The sequence below is a fragment of the Anastrepha ludens genome, chromosome 4 (genome assembly GCF_028408465.1).
Source record: "Anastrepha ludens isolate Willacy chromosome 4, idAnaLude1.1, whole genome shotgun sequence".
NCBI lineage: Eukaryota > Metazoa > Arthropoda > Insecta > Diptera > Tephritidae > Anastrepha > Anastrepha ludens.
In genome coordinates, this window is record NC_071500.1 from 21,536,322 (window position 1) to 21,558,659 (window position 22,338).

Genomic DNA, 22,338 nt, shown 5'->3' on the forward strand with positions numbered 1-22,338 from the left:
AACCTTGATCGTAAACTAACCTGGAATTTCCACATCAAAGAAAAGCAAAAGCAATTTGAAATAAAAAAGTGCACTAGCTTTTGGATCGAAATTCCCAAGACAGTATTGAAAACAAAGTGCGCGTACATACATACATATATAAAACTATATTAAAGTATGTCTGGACTTATGCTATTCAACTTTGGGGTACAGCAAGTAACTCAAAAGTAGAAATTTTACAAAGATATCAATCGAAAACCCTACTAATGCCAAAATTCACAAAAAATCTTAGTTGTATGTATGAATACTTATTATTATTGTTGTTGTTATTGTGTGCAATTGTATTATGACTAGCTGTAATATACTCGGACCATCTATTGTGTTCTATAAAGCTATGTATACATGTATTAGGTAAGTAGATGAAGCCAAACATATGTATGTATATTTAAAACATTCATTGATAACCTTCTTTGTTGCTGCTCTTTACTCAATCCTCTGTACGAAAATTTTCTTTGGCGCACAGAACTCAAAGAAGGGCGCACATGTGTTGGCCCTATATAAACAAGAACAGCAACAACAAGAAAATATCCAAATGATCGCCACTTGAGTGCAATGTTCTGCACATACATAAATTTATACATACCCACACATGTACACACGTGCACACATACAAAGTAATTAGTATTGTAGAATAGCCGCGTACGGATTGTATTTTATGCTCTTGTTTGCCAGCCAAATGTAAACAAAAGAGTTCAATGTGGGAGAATCATCGCTACCAACGTCGGCGCTGCCATTTTTCCTGCTGCCACTATCCAGCACCTCGACAGCGGCTCTGTGTAATTTCGTATGCAAACTCATTCGTCGTGCGCTCTGTGGCTGAAGAAAGGATGTGTGCGCCGTACACTCAGCGACCGATCGCTGGCGCGGCTGGCGTAATTGGAGCGTAACTAGTGCAAAGATTTTTAGGTAAAGATTCCGTTGATTCAATGGATTCAGTTGATCGAGAATAGCGTAAGAGAAAAGTACAAAATCGCGTAAATACTGTACGATCTACGCGCAATTAGTGAAAAAAAAGAATTACCAAATGGAATATATCCAAATTTAAGATACACAGAATATAACAGCAAACATAACTCAGCATAGTTTTCCATATTCTATACGCCATTTGAAGAGTGGAAAGTGTTTATTTCACCCAAAAAGCATTAAAAATTAAAAATTAGTCACTGCAAACTCAGTTTATGAGCCCACTTGTGTTATAAGAATATAATTCGCCGCCTCGTAATTTCCTAATGACTAACAGTTGTCGAGTGTAATAATACAAATAAAATGATAAAAAGCGAGGAAGTTATGGATTCAAACAATCACTCGGCCAATCTTAATGGCCTGCATCACTCGTCACATTTACCTCATCACAGCAACATTTATCGCAATCTGCCCTCGAACATCTTAACCACACCAAATTTCACACCTCTCACGTACAGTGAACAAACTTCTATGCTGCGCATGGCGCAGGAATCACCTGAACTGCAAGAGGAGAAGCCTGACCTCAATTATTTAGATCGCAAATATTACGCGACCATGATGACTCAACCGTCAGTTCATGTCTCAGAGGCCGCGTCGTATGGTCTTACATCACTGCACACTATGTGTGCCTCACCGAATTCATCAAATGAAAATGGCATTGGCATGCTGATGCCGCCATCACCCAACTCATCACCACACAATGAAGGCATCAAAACGCCGTCGGATGTTGAGCTGCAGCATTATGGGGCTACACAAAATCGTGTTATTGCCTCGAAAATGGTGGACTTGGGACAGCAAATGAATCCGCATTATACGCCCACCATAAAATATTGCACCAGTAATACCATTTTCAATACTTCAGAGTATTTGCCACACAACGACAATGACCATCCGCCTCCGCCTTCAGCAATACCGGTATCTGCAGATACAGGCTCAAATGATCTTCTGACGCAATCTTTGCAACGTATACAAAATGTCGGTATGCCCTCAGTGTCTAGTGCGTCAGGTGTTATAACCAGTTCTCATAGTGTTTCTGGACAATTGTGTGCCACAACTGAGACGATGTCCTATTCGAATAGTTCGTCACCGGCTAAGTCGGTGCATAGTAATCAAAGTGAAGGTGGTGCGTTGGGACAACAGCAATCCCAACAAACACAGCAGCATAATCAGCAGCAACAACAACAGCAACAGCAGCAGCAGTCAACTGCATCATCAACGCAGGAGCTCACACCGCCTGATACGACGAAAAAATCCGGTGCCAGGCGACCGGAAAAACCCGCGTTAAGTTATATTAATATGATCGCGATGGCGATCAAGGAGTCGCCAACGGGGAAACTAACGCTTAGTGAGATCTATAGCTTTCTTCAGAAAAGGTAAGCAGATGTGGAATGGTTTAAGTTAAAGAAGACGTTTACTTTGAGGTTCAAATGCGGGGCTATAGTACATACATACATACATACATACATATACTTATATGTATATAAACAGCTGCAATCACAGAAATAGTATGACGCGCTTCCCAAAAGTCTCATCACTTCTATTTTGCATCTTGCGCGATAAAAGTTTCGGTTTTGAATAAGTCAAATGTTACAATTTTATTCTTGAAGTGGTGAACTTTTCTGTATGAGACACTTTGAGCCAGCAGAGAAATAGGTGCAGTAGTGCTAAGCCAATAAATTTATAAATATTTATTAATTTTAGAAAGTAAGTTTTAGCGGTAATTTTTAGGCTCGCGATGCGCGTGCCAAAATTGATTAGAAATATATTAGTCGATATGAGTAGCATCGACGCGTTTTGCTCCCAATGTTAATATTACAAAAATGGAACGTAATTTCCTTTCACAAAAGTGGTATTTTGTGTCATTAATTACTGATTCAATATGGCACTAAATTCCCGTTTTGCAACACAACTTGAATAGTAATTGCACTGTATTCCTGACATTTTGCCAAATATTATTAATTATTTCAATATGTCACTCAAAATGTAAGCACAAAATAAGTGATGCAAACAAATCATCGAAGAACAAGAACTATTGTTAGTTATGGGTAATTGGATAAATTAATATTATTCGGTAAAAATTGGATAATTATTCAGTTATTATCCTATATGGGGCACACAAACAATTTTGCAACTCATTTTCCTTCATAAAGGGTGTTTCGAAAGTGACTCCTAGGTGTCAGTAGCGAATAATTCCTAGACGCTAAAGTTTTTTATGTGATTTTCGATTATTATCAAGTAGGCAGATCTACAATTTTACACGATAGAAAAACGCGCTAAAATTATTGAAACTTATCATGAAAGTGCTCGATCTTTAAGAACAACATATCGCAAAATTCGTAATTTGTTTGATGGTAATAATCGTCCGAATGACTCGCACAACTTAAAAGTTGGTGAACAAATTTCAAGAAACCGATTTTGTCGACGATAGAAAAAGAACTGGCAGACCTAAAACTGGGCGTTCTGTTGAGAATATTGCTGCTGTGGCACAAAGTGTTGCAGAATAACCTTCAACATCGATGTCTCGATGTTCTGAAAGATTAGGCATTCATGACATTTTAGACAAGTGCAAGTTTGGACTAAATAGGTAATCAAGTAGTAAAATTCTCTTTCGACGAACAAAACTGATACTCTATAAGACTCCCATTATACGCATTCTATCGTATAGCGCAGAAGCTTGGACGATGACAATATCCGATGAGGCGTCCCTTGGAGTGTTCAAAAGAAAGATTCTATTGAAGATTTTTGGATCTTTGCACGTTGGTGACGGGGAGTATCGTAGGCGATGGAACAAAGAGCTGTATGAGACTTACGTGAACATAGACATAATGCAGCTAATGAAGATCCAGCGGTTCCCTCATTTGGGTTATGGCGTCCGAATGTGTAGAAACGTTCCTTTCTGAGCCGGAACGTTTCTACACATTCGGACTTCGTATTCGATGCGGTACCAACTGGTGGTGGTAGAGGAAGAGGAAGGCCTTCTCTGTGCGCGAATCAAGAAGAAGACGAATCGACTATTTGACAGATTTTACCTGATTTATGTTCATGGTGGACATTTAAATTACACCATTTTTAATTGTTCAGAGCAGTATTTTGAATAAAAATAGTGAAACCTGAAAGAATCTAAATTGTTACATGTTTTATTTTAAAACAATATCTAGGCGCGTGTTTTGAAATACCCTTTATTATTATTATACTTTTACAAATTACACTTAACAGAGCTACAATTTTTTCCCAAACTATGATGACGGTTAAAATAAACAGTTATATCAAGCATAAGGATATCACCCGTTCTAAAGTTACTAAAGTAGAAAGTGTTCCGCATTATTTGGTGCTTTTGCTGGAAATAAATTGACCATAACTTTAGAACATTAAATTCCTTTTCACTTTTTGTTCTTTTGACTTAGTTTACCATTCGGTTTGATGCGAGCGGTAAAAGTGAACGTAATCGGCAATAAAAATTATCAGTAGTCAAAAAACATTATAAATATGCTAAGAAATAGTAAAATAGAGTGACATTACCAAGCAGTTTTCAGTTCATTTTTCGCTCGTCACACAAGCATTGAATACATTTTTATTAACAATATTTTAAAGTTATTACCAATACATATTCAGCGAGTTTTTTTTGACAAATACAGTTAAAATTTGTATATTACGATGTGTAAAGAGAAAGTGAAAGAAGGAAGTTCGACTCCTAAGTGCCTTTACTTATGTCCATTTGCCTATTGAAACGAGCAACAATATAAACGTTTTATTTTTATGAATGACTTTTGAACGGGAGAAAAAAATCATTTCGCCCCTCCAGATTATTACGCAACGGTTGATGCCCACGTGACTTTTTTTGATAAATTTTCTCATGTATGTACATACAGGGTGGGCCATATAGCGTTTGCTTTTTGAGCCACCTATTTTTTTGAGAATGGTAACACAAATGACATGACAAATGTGTTCATAATTTACTTCAAGGTTTGACATTTACGAAATGGGACGCTATACGCTTGAACAAAATTGGGAAATATTGAAAACCTATTTCCAAAGTGGTGAGTCTTCTACTCAAACTGTGAGAAGTTTGAAAAAAAAAAATCATATTTTCTGATGAAGCTCATTTTCACATCGGTGGCTACGTCAATAAGCAAAATTGTCGGATTTGGGGCTCAGAAAATCCACACGTTACTGTAGAGAAGCAAATGCATCCACAACGAGTCACTGTTTGGTGCGGTTTTTGGTATGGCGGCATCATCGGGCCATTTTTTTCGAAAATGAGGGAGGAGCCGCGGTTACAGTAAATGGCGTGCGTTACCGTGACATGCTCAACGAGTTGTTTCCAAAAATTGAAGAGGATGACATTGACGACATTTGGGTTCAACAGGACGCTGCAACTTGTCACATTGCCAAAGTTACACTCGAACTTTTGGCTTGTTGATTCAATGGTTGAAGCATGTATTCTCTACATAATGGCAGCTCCTTTTTCATTTCGACGGAAATGGGGACTGATGATGCGAAGATCGACGGACTTCCTGAACAAGTTTTTTTTTTTTTTTTTTCAAAGTAGATTTCCACTATTTGGAGCATTTTTCTAGCGTTAAACGATTCATAATGACTTGCCAAATCTTTCTTGTTCACACATTTTGTTATTCGCAGCTGTCATAGTTAAGGATATCGGTAGTTCTCATAGAGCTAAAAAAAAACGATATATATTCAAAGAGGAAAACAAAAACATTTCTAGAAAAATAATAAAATATTTCTAAGAAAATTAATAGAAAACATAAATATTTTCTTGATATTCTAGCCAACATTTGATTAATAATGCATATCATGTAATACAGCAATACATAACTTTTCCTATTTTTTTAGCGAATCCCAGGGTGGGCATTGCAAGGATTATTAGGTGTTGATCTAATTCGAAAAAGGCAGAAAGCTTAGCTTGATGTAGAAAGCTTCCAATGACCATTTCAGAAGTTAGGTAGGTAGTTAGGTGAAATGGTTGTAGTGCCGGTTTGGTACTCCTCAAGTAGCACTAAAGCACCGTTTTGATACCACTATGACACCAACAACAGGCAGATATCTACAGCTTGATTGGATTCGGAAAAATACGGTATTAACTGCCCGAAAATGTTACCATTCCCTTGAGAGATTGCCTCCAGAAGCCAATTTCTTTTAACCTGATTGCACTTTGAGCTGCGATGGAAATAACGAAAAAGTCGATGGGAAGTAAGCGCAAAAGGACATTCAGGGCAGCACTGGGGCAAGTTTTACATGCTCCGGTGATGCAAATGCACGCAGTCCTTTGCACCCTCCCCAGTTTAATGTTATTAAATTTTGGTCCCACGAGTATGCACAGAAGGAAATGGTCCGCCGCGGCAGAGCCGGTATACCACGGTAAGGCACTTGCTATAACCGATCTTGCCTGGGCATCAAAGGGGATCGTTAACGACTGGTTATTTAGGCACTACCTTGTTTTGGTTGGGCTCCAAAAGAATGTGCCTAAGAGCAGATTGAGTCTCTGTAGTGTTACAGTCACTTGCACCTGGGGCCAAACCCCAATTGCGAAATGACACACGAGCACGAAAAGCAAATGTAAAATTACTGTTAGGTGGTTGAACGCTCCAATGACGACAGTGTTTCCATCGTCACCAAGCCGTGTCTGTTTCGCTCAGTCTCCTATCGTTGAATTAACTCATAAGTAACAGGCTGAGGTGTGGATTTTAGTCGCCTCTTTCTGTGTAGACTTCCTCCACTCTGGGTGGGCTCGAGTACAATTCGCTGCGGGATTTCTACAACCACCTTTTCAACTGAGCTGATTTGCTTTAACATAGTCATGGAGGACCAATGACAAGGTATTGAGTCCTCTCTTCCCCAACGTAACCTGACCTAACTTTTTAAATTGATTTACCTATGTTCTGGACTGAAAGATCAGTCTTTTCAAATTTAGTTTTTAAAACTGGTTACTGAAAATGAGAAAATAACTTCCATACAAACTTTGACACTATTGGATTGTTAACACAAGAAACAATTTTTGTTAGCGAAATGATTTTGAAAAAGTACTTTTCTCCCATGTCTCTCTCTCTTCTCTGGCATACAAATACTATTTTTTTCGGATTGGCTGTTTTAGGTGGCTTTAGAAAGGGTCAAAGATTTGAATGATTGATTAATGCTGAATTAGTGCGATTTTCATTCTTCAGTATCTGCGGTTTAAGTTTGGAGAATAAAACAAGACTAATATATATACATATATTATATAATAAATTTACTGTCTTTCAAAAACACAATACTCTTTGAACGATATTTGCCCTCAATTGAAATTTAAGCTGAGAAAGCGTTTATTTTCACAAGAATTTGAGTGGGTCCGAATTTGAACCTTTCATTGCTCTTCTTATGGGCTTTGTGTCAAGCATACAAGTTGGTACCAATTCACCCCAGCATATGATTGTGCACGGTTCACATACGTATATATGTATGTACATATGCCCATACACATACATACGTATGTACACATACAAGCTTTCAAGCCTATAATAATTTCTCATATTCCTGAAATTAAAGCGAAACCAAGAAGTCGACTCGTGCGTTTACTTTTTTCGTTCGTGCCAATGCGTGCACTGACTGATGTCCCAGTCGTCTCTAGGTGGCAGTTGCCGTGTTTACTTAAATAAAATCTATAGTGCTAACAAAAACAAAAATTTAAGTTTATGTAAATTTCTGCTTTCCGTTGTGTTGTTTGTTGTTTTGATTGTTTATATTTGTGCATAAATATTTGTGGTTTGTCATAGGCGCTGTGGGTGCCACTTCGCCACAGTTCAGTTGTTTGTGTGGTCACTTCTAGTGTATTTACTTACATACATATAATATATTTGGGTATAGATTCTTAATGACATTTAAAATCATGGCTTTGTTTATTAAATTTTGCTAAATCAGTTTTTATTGGTCAAAATCCAAGGCTTTTGTGGAGCTTTCATTGGAATCATTTTTTATGCGTGCCTTCCATTTAAGCTGAAATGTATTACTACGGATCTAGAGCCAGAGCAAGGCTGCAGCTTTGGAAATGATGTCACATTCTAAAATTTATTGGAAGATTTACTCTTTGCAATAAACCAAAAATTATTGGAAAACATTAAAAGACATTTTCATAGAACTTTAAAAAGCAACCGGCCAATGGTCCACCTTTTATTAGCTACAGTGGCTCAATAAAGAACTCGGACATATGTACATAGCATGCAGTTTCAAATTTAAATTTTTTGTAAGAAATGTAAATTAAATATTTTTATTTTTATATTTTTCGATTGGGTATTCAAATAGGATTTTAAAAATAGTAATAATAATTTACAAATCCATTACCTTCTTTTTATAAAAAATGTATCATGCAGCATTCGCCAAAATTGGTGTAAAAAAGAAGTCGGAAATTTGGCATTATTGCTATTGTTTTGCACTTTAAAACGGGGAATCCCATAATTGATTCGCTCTCGGTAGAATAGTGCAAAGAAAGAACCACTCGTAATAAATTAAAATAAAATTTCAGTCGAGTTTTTTTGAATAAAAGTCCAAGTTATAAACTTGGGTAGAAAGCGTGGACAAAGCTCAATTCAAATCAGAAATTTAATTATTAATCATCTCGAAAAGGGTAAAACCGTTCCGGAAATCGCAGAAATAGTGGATAGACCCGTTCAACTGAATACTACGTGAAAAAACGTTTCAAAGAAAGAAAATCCGTTGATAATAAGAAGTAATCGGGACGACCAAAACTGTTTTCGGATACAGATGAACGTTGGATAGTGCAACAAATTAAGAAAAATCCAGCTCGCAACAGGCGCCGCCCAACACCTTAATATTAACTGCAACCCCGAAAGTATACGTATAGTATGTATACTAGGCCGGGTCGATTTGTGAGGAGGCAAAAAAATCACCAATTGCTCTGTGAAAATCATATTCTAGGGATCAAAATAAGAAACTTTGCCGAAAGAACCATACCTCTAAAACGAATTCTGATGTCCCCCAATTTGGGTCGAACTTTTGGTGTCTTTTGTGGGGAGGCAAAAAAAACGCCCATTGCTCTGTGAAAATCATATTCTAGGGATCAAAATAAGAAACTCTGCCGAAGGAACCATACCTCTAAAACGAATTCTGATGTCCCCCAATTTGGGTCGAACTTTTTAGTTTCTTTTCTCATGTAAAGGCCAAAAATGGTGATATTTTGAAATGATTGTATAGGGAACCCCCCAGGGGAGTTCCAGGGGGTGTGCCACTGGCATGGGTGGATCGGCCGTCCAAAGTTAGTGGGGGTCGGTCATACATTTGGACTCGATTGGAGCACTCTAAATGGGTCAAAGTGGGATTTTTCGTTCGACCCAAATTGGGGGACATCAGAATTCGTTTTAGAGGTATGGTTCCTTCGGCAAAGTTTCTTATTTTGATCCCTAGAATACGATTTTCACAGAGCAATGAGCGATTATTAAATCGACCCGTCCTAATGTATACCGTTGCGAAAAAATGATTATAACGGAAGAGTTGCACGAAAAAACCTTTCATCAACGAGATTAACCGATACAAAAGAATAAAGTTCGCAAAGCGTCATGGGGATAAGGATTTCGAGTGCTGGAAGCACGTTTATTTACAGATGAAAGCAAGTTTAACACATTTGGGTCAGATGGACAATCATATGTGTGGAGAACACCTAATGAATAGTTGCTGGGAAAAATTTACGTCCAACAATTAAACATGGGGGTGGGTCGATAATGGTATGGGGTTGGATATGTTGGATATGATATGGATATGTCCGCTGATGGTATTAGAAATTTGTGCTTCTTTAACGGCAATAAAAACCACAAACAATTTCTAACCATTATGAAAGAAAATTTGGTCAAAAGTGCTGAAAAGTTGGGAATTAAGTACAATTTCCAGTACTATCGAGGCAACCATCCCAAGCATAAGGCACTTGATGCCCGTCTGTCGCTTATGTATAATTACCCTAAACTACTTGAAACACCTTCACAATCTCCAGACATCATTGTAATTGAAATCTGTGGCAATTTTCAATGCAAAAGCCAAAGTCGTAAAGTTATTATTTATCAGGCAGCATTGGTTGCAATAGCCTATAGTTCACGATATTTGTAAAGTGGAGTTCGGGGAAGTCCCAAACATTAAACTTCTTTGTCATATGTTGATTATTGTGTCATTTGTTGATAAAGGATAATAAAAAGAGAAATGGGCAGACAAAGAGAACAAATCAGTGTTGAAGTGCGAAAATTAGTTATTCATCCTTACGAAAACCAAAAATCGCTTCAGGAAATATCTGCAATTGTAAATCGAAGCCGATCGACCGTGCACAGTACATTATAAAACGGTACAAAGAGTACCTATACATAGAAGTGTTAAAAATAAATCAGAAGATGCAAATAACAAAATTTTCTATCCAAGTCATGAACATTATATTCTCCGGTAAGTCAAAAAGGATCCATTTTCAAGTACACCGAAATTCACAACAATCGCCGAAAATGGTTTGGGGGAAAAGTGTTGCCCACAGACAATTTGAAACATACTCAATAGGTTAGGTTAGGTTGACCTGGCTAGCTGAAAGCCATCACATAGACCTATTAATCCTTAATGTAACCAGATGGAGCTAGACCCTTACGTTCCTTTGTAGTAGACATCTTGTAATACGTCTGCGTCTTTTATGAATCTAAGTAAACTCTGAAGCTCTAACTCCGAAAGGCATTCTAACTTCTCATATTGTAAAGCTTCTAAGCATTTTAAACTGGTTCCAGCTAACGCAGGGCAAGAATATAGAAGGTGTTCTACGTTTCTCTCCCCTCCAGTTCATTGCGAAATTTGCAGCTATCGTTGTTTGTGATTCCTATCTTGTATGCGTGCGCCGCTAGCAAATTGTGGCCTGTCAGCATACCTACAATAGTTCTGCTTTCTTTTCTAGACAGAGCTTGTGCGAATCGGCGTATTTATCTGCACTCTGTGTACACATGATTTTCGCGGTTCTGCAAGTGGCTAGATTATTCCACCTCCTATCTATCCTTATTTTCATGTCCGCAGCGATGCCTTCGTATACCGTATTTAAATGTTTCAGTATGTCGTTTTCTTGTTCGAATTGTCTGTTAACAGCGCTTTTGGCAATATCATCTACAATTTCGTTTCCTGCAATGCCCTTATGTCCGGGTACCCAATAGATATGCAACCGTCTGTCTGCGGCTAATCTCTCTATGGCTTCCCTGCTTTTTAGAACATTTTTAGATGAAATTTCATATGAGTTTATTGCCTTTATCGCAGCTTGGCTGTCAACGTATATACATACTCAATAAGGCTGATATCAACGGCAGAAGAGCAAGGCATAAGCTCCATATCAACGAACGTAATCGTAAAGCAAGGCTGCGATTTGCCAAAAACATCAATCAAAAGATTTCTCATTTTGGCGGAACGTGCTATTCACTGATGAAAGCAAGTTCAACCTTTTTAGTTCAGATGGCAGACCCGATGTATGCAGAAGATCAAATGAAGCGTTACTTGCCAAAAATATGAAGCCTATAGTAAAAAACTCGGTGGTGGCTCAGTAATTGTGTGGCGTTCATTTTCTGCAGCTGGGCCGGGAGAATCGGATTTTATTGAGCGTTTTATGAATCAGCTGTGTATCTTTGCATTTTAAAAGAAAAATTGACACTTTATAGAGAAAAACTTGGTCTAGGGGAAGATTTGCATTTTTATCAGGACAATGTGAAGCGTATAATGTGCGATCGTGGTTGGTATATAATAGCGCTCATGCCATAGATACACCAACCCAGAGTCCAGATTTAAACCCCATTGAGAACTGTGGAGTTATCTCGATGGGAAAGCTCGCCAGCATAGCATAGGTTGATTATAAATACATTACAAATGGTTATCAGAAGCAAAGTCAAGCATACGAAATATTAACATTTTTCTTTTATACCTATAATGTACGAGTTTCACTTTGGCATTGAATTAAATGAATTTTATTCATTCACCTCACTTAAAATGTAATTGAATTAATAATTTGAGTTTAATTACCTTTTTCTTGATTGATACCACAATATGCAATAACTTTTTTGAACTGTTTGTTTTACTTATGATTTATAACTGCTATGATAGTGCAGAAATTTTTTGATTTAAAACCATATAACTTGGGTGTCCGAGTTCTTTATTGCACCACTACACATATATGTATATGTGTATATGTATCGGGTGTTTTCTTAAGAGCCTGTGAACTTAAAATGGTAATAAAAAAAGGAACAGGAACAATGTTGGATTCATGGCAATTCTTTTTTGAATTTAATATCCGGTATTTGTAAAACAACAAGCAAATGAACAAACGTAATTTTTAATTTTTGCAAGCTTCGAAAAAAAATTGTAAAATATCACAAATTAAATATCACTATTTAAATTCAATTATCTCCTTCTCTTGACTTGGAAAGTTGGAAACTCACTGTCCCTCGATGCATCCCCGAGCCCACTTATTCTTAACTATTGACATTTTCTTACAGGGTCCGGCACTCGAAGTGCAACCAATTAAAAATACCAAAAATTTAGTTTGGAAAATTACTTTTATTCAATTAAAATTAAAAAATGTGTAAAAAATATATTATACAAAATTAAGGATCAATTTACTTTTGCTCGATATGTCTACTTTTTCCTTGACTATGGCCTTGAGATGGTCCAGAAACGAATCGCAAGCTGCCCGAATGTTACTTGCGGGTATTTTGGCCCACTCGCGGACAATGGCTGTTTTCAGCGGCTCGAGACTGGTGAATCTTTAAATACGGACCTTCCTCTCCAAAATGGCCCAAAGCCATGTGAGGGCCCTTGTGTGGATGTTATGAAGTTCCGAACGTTGATTTTAAGTCATTCCTTTCGCACCTGAGCCTTGTGAGACGGTGCCGAGTCCTGTTGAAACGTCCATGTTCTGCCACCGAAATGTTTGTCTGCCCCCGTGTTAGTTTTTTGGGGATACCAAATTCAGACATCGTGGCATACAGATAACTCCTCTTCGTACTGTCGAATGAAGCTTTGAAATCGACGAAAATATGGTGTGTGTCGATTCTCCTTTCGTGGGTCTTTTCCAAGACTTTGCGTATTGTAAATATTTGGTCGATGGTAAACTTTTCAGGTCTAAAGCCACACTGATAAGGTCCAATCAGTTGGTTGACGTTGGGCTTCAGCCTTTCACACAATACGCTCGCTAGAACCTTATAGGCGGTATTTAGAAGACTTATCCCGCGGTAATTGGCACAGATTGCAGGATCCCCCTTCTTATGGATTGGGCAGAGCACACTTAAATTGCAATCGGCAGGCGTGCTTTCATCCGACCATATTTTGCATAGGAGCTGATGCATGCACCTTACCAGCTCCTCTCCGCCATGTTTGAATAGCTCAGCCGGCAGTCCGTCGGCGCCTGCGGCTTTGTTGTTCTTTAGACGCGTTATCGCTATTCTCACCTCGTCATGGTCGGGTAGCGGAACGTCAATTCCGTCGTCGTCGATTGGGGTATCGGGATCTTCACATTCTCTGTGACATGCGCAGCTGTCACTGTTTAACAGGTTCGAGAAGTGTTCCCTCCATAATTTAAGATTGCTCTGGATGTCAGTCACCAGTTCGCCGTCTTTGTTCTTACAGGAAAACGCCCCGGTCTTAAAACTTTCTGAAATAATTTTCGGGCGTTGTTCCTGTTGGCTAGCATCTCAAGCTCCTCGCACTCTCGTATTTCGGCCTCTCGTTTCTTCTGTCGGATAATACGTCTCTCTTCCTTTTTCAGCTCTGTAGCGATCCCACATGGCTCGCGTTGCACCCGATCGCAGCGTAGCTCTATAGGCGGCATCCTTTCTTTCTGCGGCAGCATGACATTCCTCGTCGTACCAATTGTTTTTTCGGGCTCGCCGGAATCCGATTTCCTCTTCGGCGGCGGTACGTAGGGAACGAGAAATGTTGCTCCATTGCTCGTGCATGCCGGTTTGTTGGGCAGTGCTCTCTGAGAGCAGGAGTGAGAGTCGAGTGGTGAATCTTCTGGCTGTCTGTTGTGATTGCAGCTTTTCGATATCGAACATTCTTTGCGTAGGTAGATGTACGTTTTTTGCTGCACAGAGGCGTGTGCGCAGTTTGGCTGCAACAAGGTAATGATCCGAGTCAATGTTGGGTTCTCGGATCGTACGTACATCTAATACACTTGAAGCGTGTCTTCCATCTATCACAACATGATCGATCTGGTTTCGCGTTTTCGATCAGGGGACAGCCAGGTAGCTTGGTGGATTTTTTTATGCTGGAATCTGGTGCTGCAGACTACCATGTTTCGGGCCCCGGCGAAGTCGATCAACCTCGGTCCGTTACCGGATGTTTCGTTGTGCAGGCTGAATTTTCCGACTGTGGGACCAAAAATTCCTTCCTTGCCCACCCTGGCGTTGAAGTCGCCAAGCACGATTTTTATGTCGTGGCGGGGGCAGTGCTCATACGAACGTTCCAAGCGCTCATAGAAGGAATCTTTGGTCGCATCGTCCTTCTCTTCCGTCGGGGCGTGGGCGCAAATTAGCGATATGTTAAAAAAACGGGCTTTGATGCGGATTATTGCGAGACGCTCGTCCACCGGAGTGAACGACAGTACTTGGCGACGAAGTCTCTCTCCCACAACAAATCCAACACCGAATTTGCGCTCCTTTACATGGCAGCTGTAGTAGACGTCGCAAGGTCCTATGGTTTTTTTGCCTTGCCCCGTCCATCGCATCCCTTGGATGGCAGTGATGCCAGCCTTTACTCTTACGAGGACATCAACCAGCCGGGCAGTGGCACCTTCCCCATTAAGGGACCGGACATTCCAGGTGCATACCCTCAAATCGTATTCCTTATTTCGTTTGCAGGGGTCGTCATCAGTGTTGGAAGTTCTTATCCGAGGCTTTGTTGCTGTTTTCATTGGGGCGGCTTTTTAAGTGGCGGGTCCCAAGCCCAGCGCACAACCTACTTTCCCGATAATATTACGTATTTAACTTGACGCCAGGCTCGATGACAACGATTAGAGAGCTCCAATCTGCGGTTACAGCGGCCAAACCATTACCTGTGGCGGGTGCTGCCTCCTGGTGGCCAATCGATGACTCAAATTCTCGTATGAACGGTCAAATAAACCCCATCGTTTTGGGAGTTAACGAATTGCTCAATTTGAAAAATTTTCTCGTCAAAGAACACAATGTTCGGAAATTGACCGCTTTCGGCCAAGCAAAGCAACTCCTTCGCTCTCCCAAGTCTGATTTGTTCCTGCTTTGGTGTGAGGTCATGTGCCTTTTGATCTCGTAAGACTTGACTTTGAGATCGTTTTTCAGTATGCGGCGGATGCTATAGTCAGATATTTTCAGTTCTCTCGCCATTTGATTGGCACTTCGTCGGGGATTTCGCTCAAGTCGCTTCTTCACTTTTTGAACCATTTCAAGTGACGCTGCAGTCTTTTGATTACCAAGTTCATGACGTTTCTTGATGCTACCAGTATCATTGTAACGAGTAATGGTGCGATAAACACAAAATTGATTGACTTTAAGAAGCTCGAGCTCACGAACAATCGCTGGTTGTGATTTTTAGACTATTACGTTTTAAATCCATTATTGATTTTTATTTTCGCGTTCACTCTCGGAAAAATGCTTCCACGCGCTTATAAACAATACTCTGGACTGTCTTTTAGCTAGTTATGCCCGTGCATCAGCTGCGCGAGCGGTCTAAAGTTGGTTACACTTCGAGTGCCTGACCCTGTTCTGAAAAAAAGGTATTACATATTAGCTTCAAACATCAACCTTGCACTAACGTTAAAATTTACCTTCTTTATATTTATTTGGATATAAATTCCTGCAAAATGTGGGTATCACGACACTAACGTTAGAAAGGAACCGTGTTCTTCGGTTATTTTTGACGCCTATTTATGGCAGCTCGTCAAGAACGCTAAATTACCAGGTTTGCTATTTAGCTGTAGCGAAAAAAAAAAATGGTGAGGGGCACTTTGGCTGCCACCTCAATTGGGCGATTCTGCAACCGAATTCTGCATGATCATTTCACATGTACATATTCACACAGTCGTCTAGTCAGTCGTTGCTCAGATAACAACGAAGCAACACAAGTGAAGACCAAGGCGAATTGAGTACTGATAGTGGCGCCTTTTCAAAACAGTTACTTTCTTTTTCGCTATTTCAACAAGTCTGACGTCAGATCCCTTCCCAAGACAAAACAAACACATGTTTGAGAAAATTCAATTGGTAATATTGAAATTTTTAAACTAAACAAATTTATGGAAAAGAAGTGTTAAATTGTGAAAGCATAAATTAATATAAAGTTTCCAAACGCAGTTTGAGTAAATGCGTGTGTACGTAGTATCTGTTGCTATCGTCTTTTCCTACTTCGCAATCAAGTAATTCCCCTTCCTTTTGATCGTTTATTCATGGGATTTGACGACACCGTGAACTCGGAAGGTACAACCATGTATTCTATCATCCTTGAGTGAAGACTGTGTTAATTTTTCTTCATACATCACTAACACAAACTTATCGCCAGCCAAAATCTGCACGATACTTCTCACATATTCACACACTCGTCCAATCAGTCGTGGTTCAGATGGCAACGAGATGTTGTCATTGGTTGGTTTTTTTCATATATCACCAAAGCAATCTCAGTTTTTCTCGACTTATGATGTAAACGCACCGCTGTCATATCACACATGACGTCAATAAATCAGCTGATACATTTAAATGTGCTGAGAAACGACTATGGGTTTGATGCTGGCCACTCCTTTGCATTCTGCACCACCAGCAGAATACGCAGGACCTCTTTACCAATACTCAGCTTCACACAACAAACTAACTCACCCCAATCGTGGTGTTTGGTTGAAATTGAAACTGAAAGGTCGAGCCAAGAAGAAGGTGGCTCCTAAAACACTCAGGCTAAAAAGCCCATTGTATTTAAAGCTCTGGAAAGAGGGTAGATAGTCAAGGAGGAAAGGAGAAAAGTATCAGAGAAAGTTATAGGAAAGAATAGAGACAGAGGTATAGATAGTTAGTCCTGTGAGCATTTTCCAGATTCTTTGGCAAATCTGTAGATATCCTCCAGTTTTAGAGAACGATTATTACTCGTTCTCATGACATCAGAACCCAAAGCCGTGCTCTAGCAAAGGCAGGACACTCACAAATAAAGTGCTCAGTGCTATCCGCCTCCTCCAAGCACGACAGGCACATTGGGTCCTCAATGATTCCAATAGTGGTCATATGCTGACCCCATGTGTTGTGTAATGTAGTGATACCGACCATCAACCGAACGTCTTTCCTTCCAAGTTTTAGTAGAAAGTTTGACAGGTGTCTGTTCGGACTTGTCACAAAACACTTTGCAGTTCTGCAGCGTTCTAGACCGGACCATCGCTTTTTATGTAGATTGCCTACATAATCGCTGATCCAATTCTTGATTCCTGCGGAACTGATTCCGATTATTGGCTCTGGCTCTTACTACCCATTCAGTTTTATTAGAAGATCCCATCTAGTCGTATTCTTTCTATTCAGGCAAAGCAAAATTTTCGAGGCCAAAAATAAATCTATTTTATCTATTTATCAAAAATAAATATTGTGTTTTTCTACTATGGCTGTCTTTATAGATTCGAATTCTTTCGTGGTTCATATGTGGGTTGGAAAAACTCTGTGCGCCACAATCTTAGCCTCAATGAGTGCTTCAAAAAGTTGCCGAAGGGTATGAGTGTCGGCAAACCCGGCAAAGGCAATTACTGGACAATCGACCAGAACTCCGCATACATGTTCGAAGATGAGGCCAGTTTACGCAGGCGACCGCGTGGTTATCGATCGAAACTCAAAGTAAAACCCTATCCAAACACAAACGGTTTTTATGCAGCAACATCCTATGACCCCGGCATGGTACGATTCATGAAAAAAATATATCCGATATACGAAATATAACACTAATAACATTATATTTGCTTTCCACAGGACAATGCCAATTTCTATGCCACACAACCGTATGGGACATATGACTACGCCACTAGCAGCGCCGCCGCCACTACACCCTTCACCGATGCTTGGAATTCACACGCTGCCCACACGCAAGCCACGCTGCCGCAGTACTCAAACATAGCCGCTGCCTCTTCGGTGCTGCACAGCAGCAACAACAGTGCCACACCGCCACTGGCGCACTCACTGACCTCGTCTGCGTTAATGAACGGCTCTGGCAGCCCCTCGCACGTCACTTCGGCGGCTCTTCAAAGCTCAAATCCTGGCATGGATTACGCGACAGCCACTATGGTGGCCGCCAATTATCCGTATGCAAGTACGGCAGGTGGTGGTGGGGTCGTAGGAGGAGGTGCTGGCGCCTCTTATAACCTTGATAATGGTGAGTTGTGCGGGAGGGGAAGAGTATGCATAATACGAGTACACTGCATAATTTGATATGAAGTTGAGAATGAGGTTGGATGTTGAGTGCTGTGCGCATATAATTCACACATACACACATATTAAGATATAAGATATAAGTGGCAGCTAACTTCATGGCGATCATGTCAATCAAAGATCTAAAATGCATCTTAAGCGCCAGAGTAATCCATAAAATTGTTGCACAAGTGCCGAAGTAGTGAGGAAACGCAAGATTGATGATGCCTGCCATGTAATTTTACGAGTTTCATGTGTCGGCGCAGTTTGCAGGGGATGTTGCCAAACTCACTCCTTTCACGCATATATGCATGTACATATGTATGTGTGCACATATATGAGTATGCACATATGCGTGAATGTATTCGGTCTAGCAACTGAATGAAGATCGTTTAAAAGTCGAAAAATCTTGTTTGATGTAACCGGCGAATGTGTGAAATATTAAAACGGGGTTTTCTTTATGGCTGCAAGTCAACACTATTTTTAAGAATTTAAAGAAATATTTTGTATTTGATTTTTTTTTATTCTCGAAAATAACTCCTTCCGTATCTTTCTTTACCAATGCAGGCTTACGCTCAATGACTCTATCGCACATGCATCAACAACAACAACATCATTCAGCGATGACGCCGCCACCGCCACCACTACCATCCAGCTCAACGTCAATGGGCAGTGCCACACTTATTGACCGGAAACCCATCTTTTTGCCCTCCATGGCACCACCCTCGACGGGCAATATGTCCACGCCTCCACTTCATCACCAACATTTGGTTGGAAGCACTAACGGCGGTAGTGGCGGCTACTATGAGCATATAAAGTTTTCAAATTAATGGCTGACTTAGAAAATTAAAATAAATATTAATTAATTACATATACATACACACATGTATGTATTTAGAATTAGAGTAGAGCTTGTGACATCACGAATGGCAATGTACTAAACAGTCCCTAAAAGGGTAAATAACTGCTAGTTGAATTTTAATTCCTTTCATTTTGTTTTGTTTGTTCTTATGAGTAGAATTTGATTTTTTAAGAAAAATGTGTAAGTTAAATTAAGTATAACGTGTAGCGTTTTAAATAAAATAGAAGTGAATATAATGAGGTGTCTAATGATCAGAAAGCATTCTGTTATTTGCATGAGGATGACCGGAACAACAAAGGCCAAGTACACCAGACCAATAAGAAGCGTTCCCAAGGCAGTCGGTTCTACATTACCGGAACGACCGAGATTTATATCCGTCCAAAGACTGTCAATTCAGCAGCATTCGTCGTATATGTATGCGAATTTTTATGCTGATATAACAACAACAACAACAACTAATAAGGAAGCCGAGATTGGGTTCATCGAAATAAACTGGGTAAAGGGTGACAGGCTGGCTTTAAGGGGGGGTAGGGTCACAAAATCGAAATTTTTTTTCTTCACTCATCTTATAGTAAATCATTTCAAGAATGTTGTGTCAAAATTTTAAGTGGATCGGAGCAGAACTCTCAAAGTTATAGCCTTTGTAGGCACTCTACCTCGAATGCGGAGCATCGATAATTTCTCAGAGTCATTTTTTCAAACGCGTTTTTCCCGAAACGACTTCTTAAAAGTCGGTGCCAATCACAACTCCGAAACTATTCAACCGATTCTTTTCAAATTTGGCACACGTTTTCTAAATCAAAAATACCTCCCCCCTACACTGTTTTTTTTTTATTTTTTTTTTTTTAAGGTTGTTTTTCACTTACAAATATGGCGAAATTTTTCGCCAAAAATGCTCGTTTTACATTTTTTTGCCACCAAAACTACAAAAATGAAAAAAAAAAATTTTATTAATGTAGGGGGGAGCATTACGTCATACTTTAACTGAAAAATTCGACTTTTTTAGTTTCAGATGATTCTACGACGAATGCCGATTGGCACCGCAGAGCACCTCTCGAAAAACATATCTCCAAAAAAACTCTGTCATGGGCTTATTTGTCAATATTTTATTATTAATATTTTTTAAAAACTTATTGAAAAGATGTACAATAACATGCAACTGATTTTATTAAAGTATCTTAAGCCATATTTCTGTAAAAAATTCAAAAAAAAAGTGTTTTTTTTTAGCGCTAAACCCTACCCCCCCCTTAAACGGCCTTAACCCAGAGTTCATTGCCATCTTCACTCAAGAATGGTAGAATGAAAGATTTCGCCAATCACGGAGGCGTGACGTCACAGTGGTGCAGTTGCGTCAGGGAAATGAAATGTGAGCTAGAATGTTAGACGGGGGAAGAAATCACACAAACGAAGCATGAATGGAGTTCGCACGTATGATGTGACATGCACAGAATTCGGACCCAAGTACTTAGTGGACATGGATGCTTTAAATCTTATCTGCATAGATTTAAACATGAAGACGATCCGTACTGCACCTTTTGTGTCGGTGTAGTTGAAGATGCAGAGCATGTCTTCTTTGCTGGTCCCCGGTTTGAGCTGGACGGGGAAGATTTGAGTGATAGGGTTGGGACGCCAATAATGGTTAGTAACCTAGTAGATATCATGCTTTACTCAGAAGAACATTGATCCGCTGTCAGTAATATGGCAAGAATGGTAAATACCAAATTGCGTGGCGCTGAATAACAGCGCATATTTTCAGGTAAAATCAATAGGCCGCTCCCTCTCTCGTGAAGTACTACCTAACGGTTGTCCGGGGGGTGGGAAACGGGGCTGGGGTGGGTTTTTAGTGGATGAATCGAAAGACAAGTCCCACACTTTTCAGCTTTCAATGCTTTTTGCCACCTATAGAAAAAAACAGCGTTCTGTCAATTTCACGGAGAACAGAACAGCGGTACGAGATGAGCGCCACCTTTGCATTCTTTACAGGTGTGTTTTGAGCGGTAGTAATTGCGATATTTGGCCTCTTCTTTTCGTCAAGCGTTAGAAAGTGGCGATTGGTTGAAGCAACTGCAAATCAACATACTCGTACATACATATACATATGTATTTGCTGGCGACCTTTAGACGATCATGCTGTGTTTTTTTGCGATTAGACGCTGTTAGCTCTTCAATTTTGCTCATTCTATGTTATAAAAAGTGCCAAGAACACTGGTAATCTGTCTGGATGTTACTGGAAGATTTAAGCCTTTCTTAACTTGGCGGCAGTAAAGTTTATTTTCAGTTGCTTCATTTCTTTTCTTGCTTTCGCAAGGCTAAAGGTAAATTTTGCTGCCGGAAAATTAAAGCATTTTCTTAAATAATATTTTCCGTTCTTAATTCAGGAAGAAGAGTGGAGGGGCATTGGGTTCTTGACTTGATCTAAGAGGACAACATACATATGTTCGGCGGAGCTGCTCAAACCCTTGATAAAGAGGCAGTGACAATTCATGCAACTGATAGATTTGTTGAAAAATTGCAAATAGATTTGTTGCATTTATGAACGCGCTGTGCAGTAAAATGGAATTGTTACTAAGTTTGGTCATGGACGATGTATGTGAGGAAAAAAACGATAGTCTTTTATTAAATTTAAGAAAAAAAACCGTGTAAAGCTTCAAAGAAGGACATATCTTGTCAAAAGTTTAATATCAAAACGGAAAATACCCAAAAATAAGTATTTTTTTGAAACAATTTAACTTTTTTTACTTCATCTACGACCTTAGCCCAGAGCACGCTCTTTTTCCTCCTTCCCGACGTGAACTCGTTCTCCGTGCTCAGTCGGACTCTGAGCAGTAATTTTATCTCACTTTTCATCCGACGTTGTACTAGCGTATTTATTGGCAGTGTGAAAATTTTTGCTGCAAATAATGCACGACTTTTGATACAAAAATGACGTTTAAGAACGCGTTGCAATTGCAGTACTGCCATATTTGTATTTTTGAATGCACTGCTTACTCTGAAATGGTATGTTGCGCATTATAATGCATTGTTGAACATACCCGCATGTTGCGGAAGAAACAACCTTACTCTTCTTAATTGGCGCGATAA

The 22,338-nt window shown here is 39.6% G+C and overlaps 1 protein-coding gene across 1 annotated transcript; it reads left to right on the forward strand.

Moving 5' to 3' along the window:
* Positions 1-935: 935 nt before the first annotated feature.
* LOC128861588 (forkhead box protein biniou) lies at positions 936-20,497 on the forward strand. The gene is made up of 4 exons (XM_054099829.1): positions 936-2,375; positions 17,615-17,888; positions 17,961-18,360; positions 18,963-20,497. Exons 1-4 carry the CDS (start codon positions 1,306-1,308, stop codon positions 19,223-19,225), a joined length of 2,007 nt encoding a protein of 668 aa, XP_053955804.1. The 5' UTR covers positions 936-1,305; the 3' UTR covers positions 19,226-20,497.
* Positions 20,498-22,338: the final 1,841 nt, after the last annotated feature.

What these genes read in the sequence shown, in the direction of transcription:
- LOC128861588 (XM_054099829.1), top strand. Translation starts at nt 1,306, where the DNA reads ATGATAAAAAGCGAGGAAGTTATGGATTCAAACAATCACTCGGCCAAT. An exon ending in TATAGCTTTCTTCAGAAAAG is followed by an intron (nt 2,376 to 17,614) that starts GTAAGCAGATGT and finishes CTGTCTTTATAG; the next exon opens with ATTCGAATTCTTTCGTGGTT. An exon ending in CTCTTATAACCTTGATAATG is followed by an intron (nt 18,361 to 18,962) that starts GTGAGTTGTGCG and finishes TTACCAATGCAG; the next exon opens with GCTTACGCTCAATGACTCTA.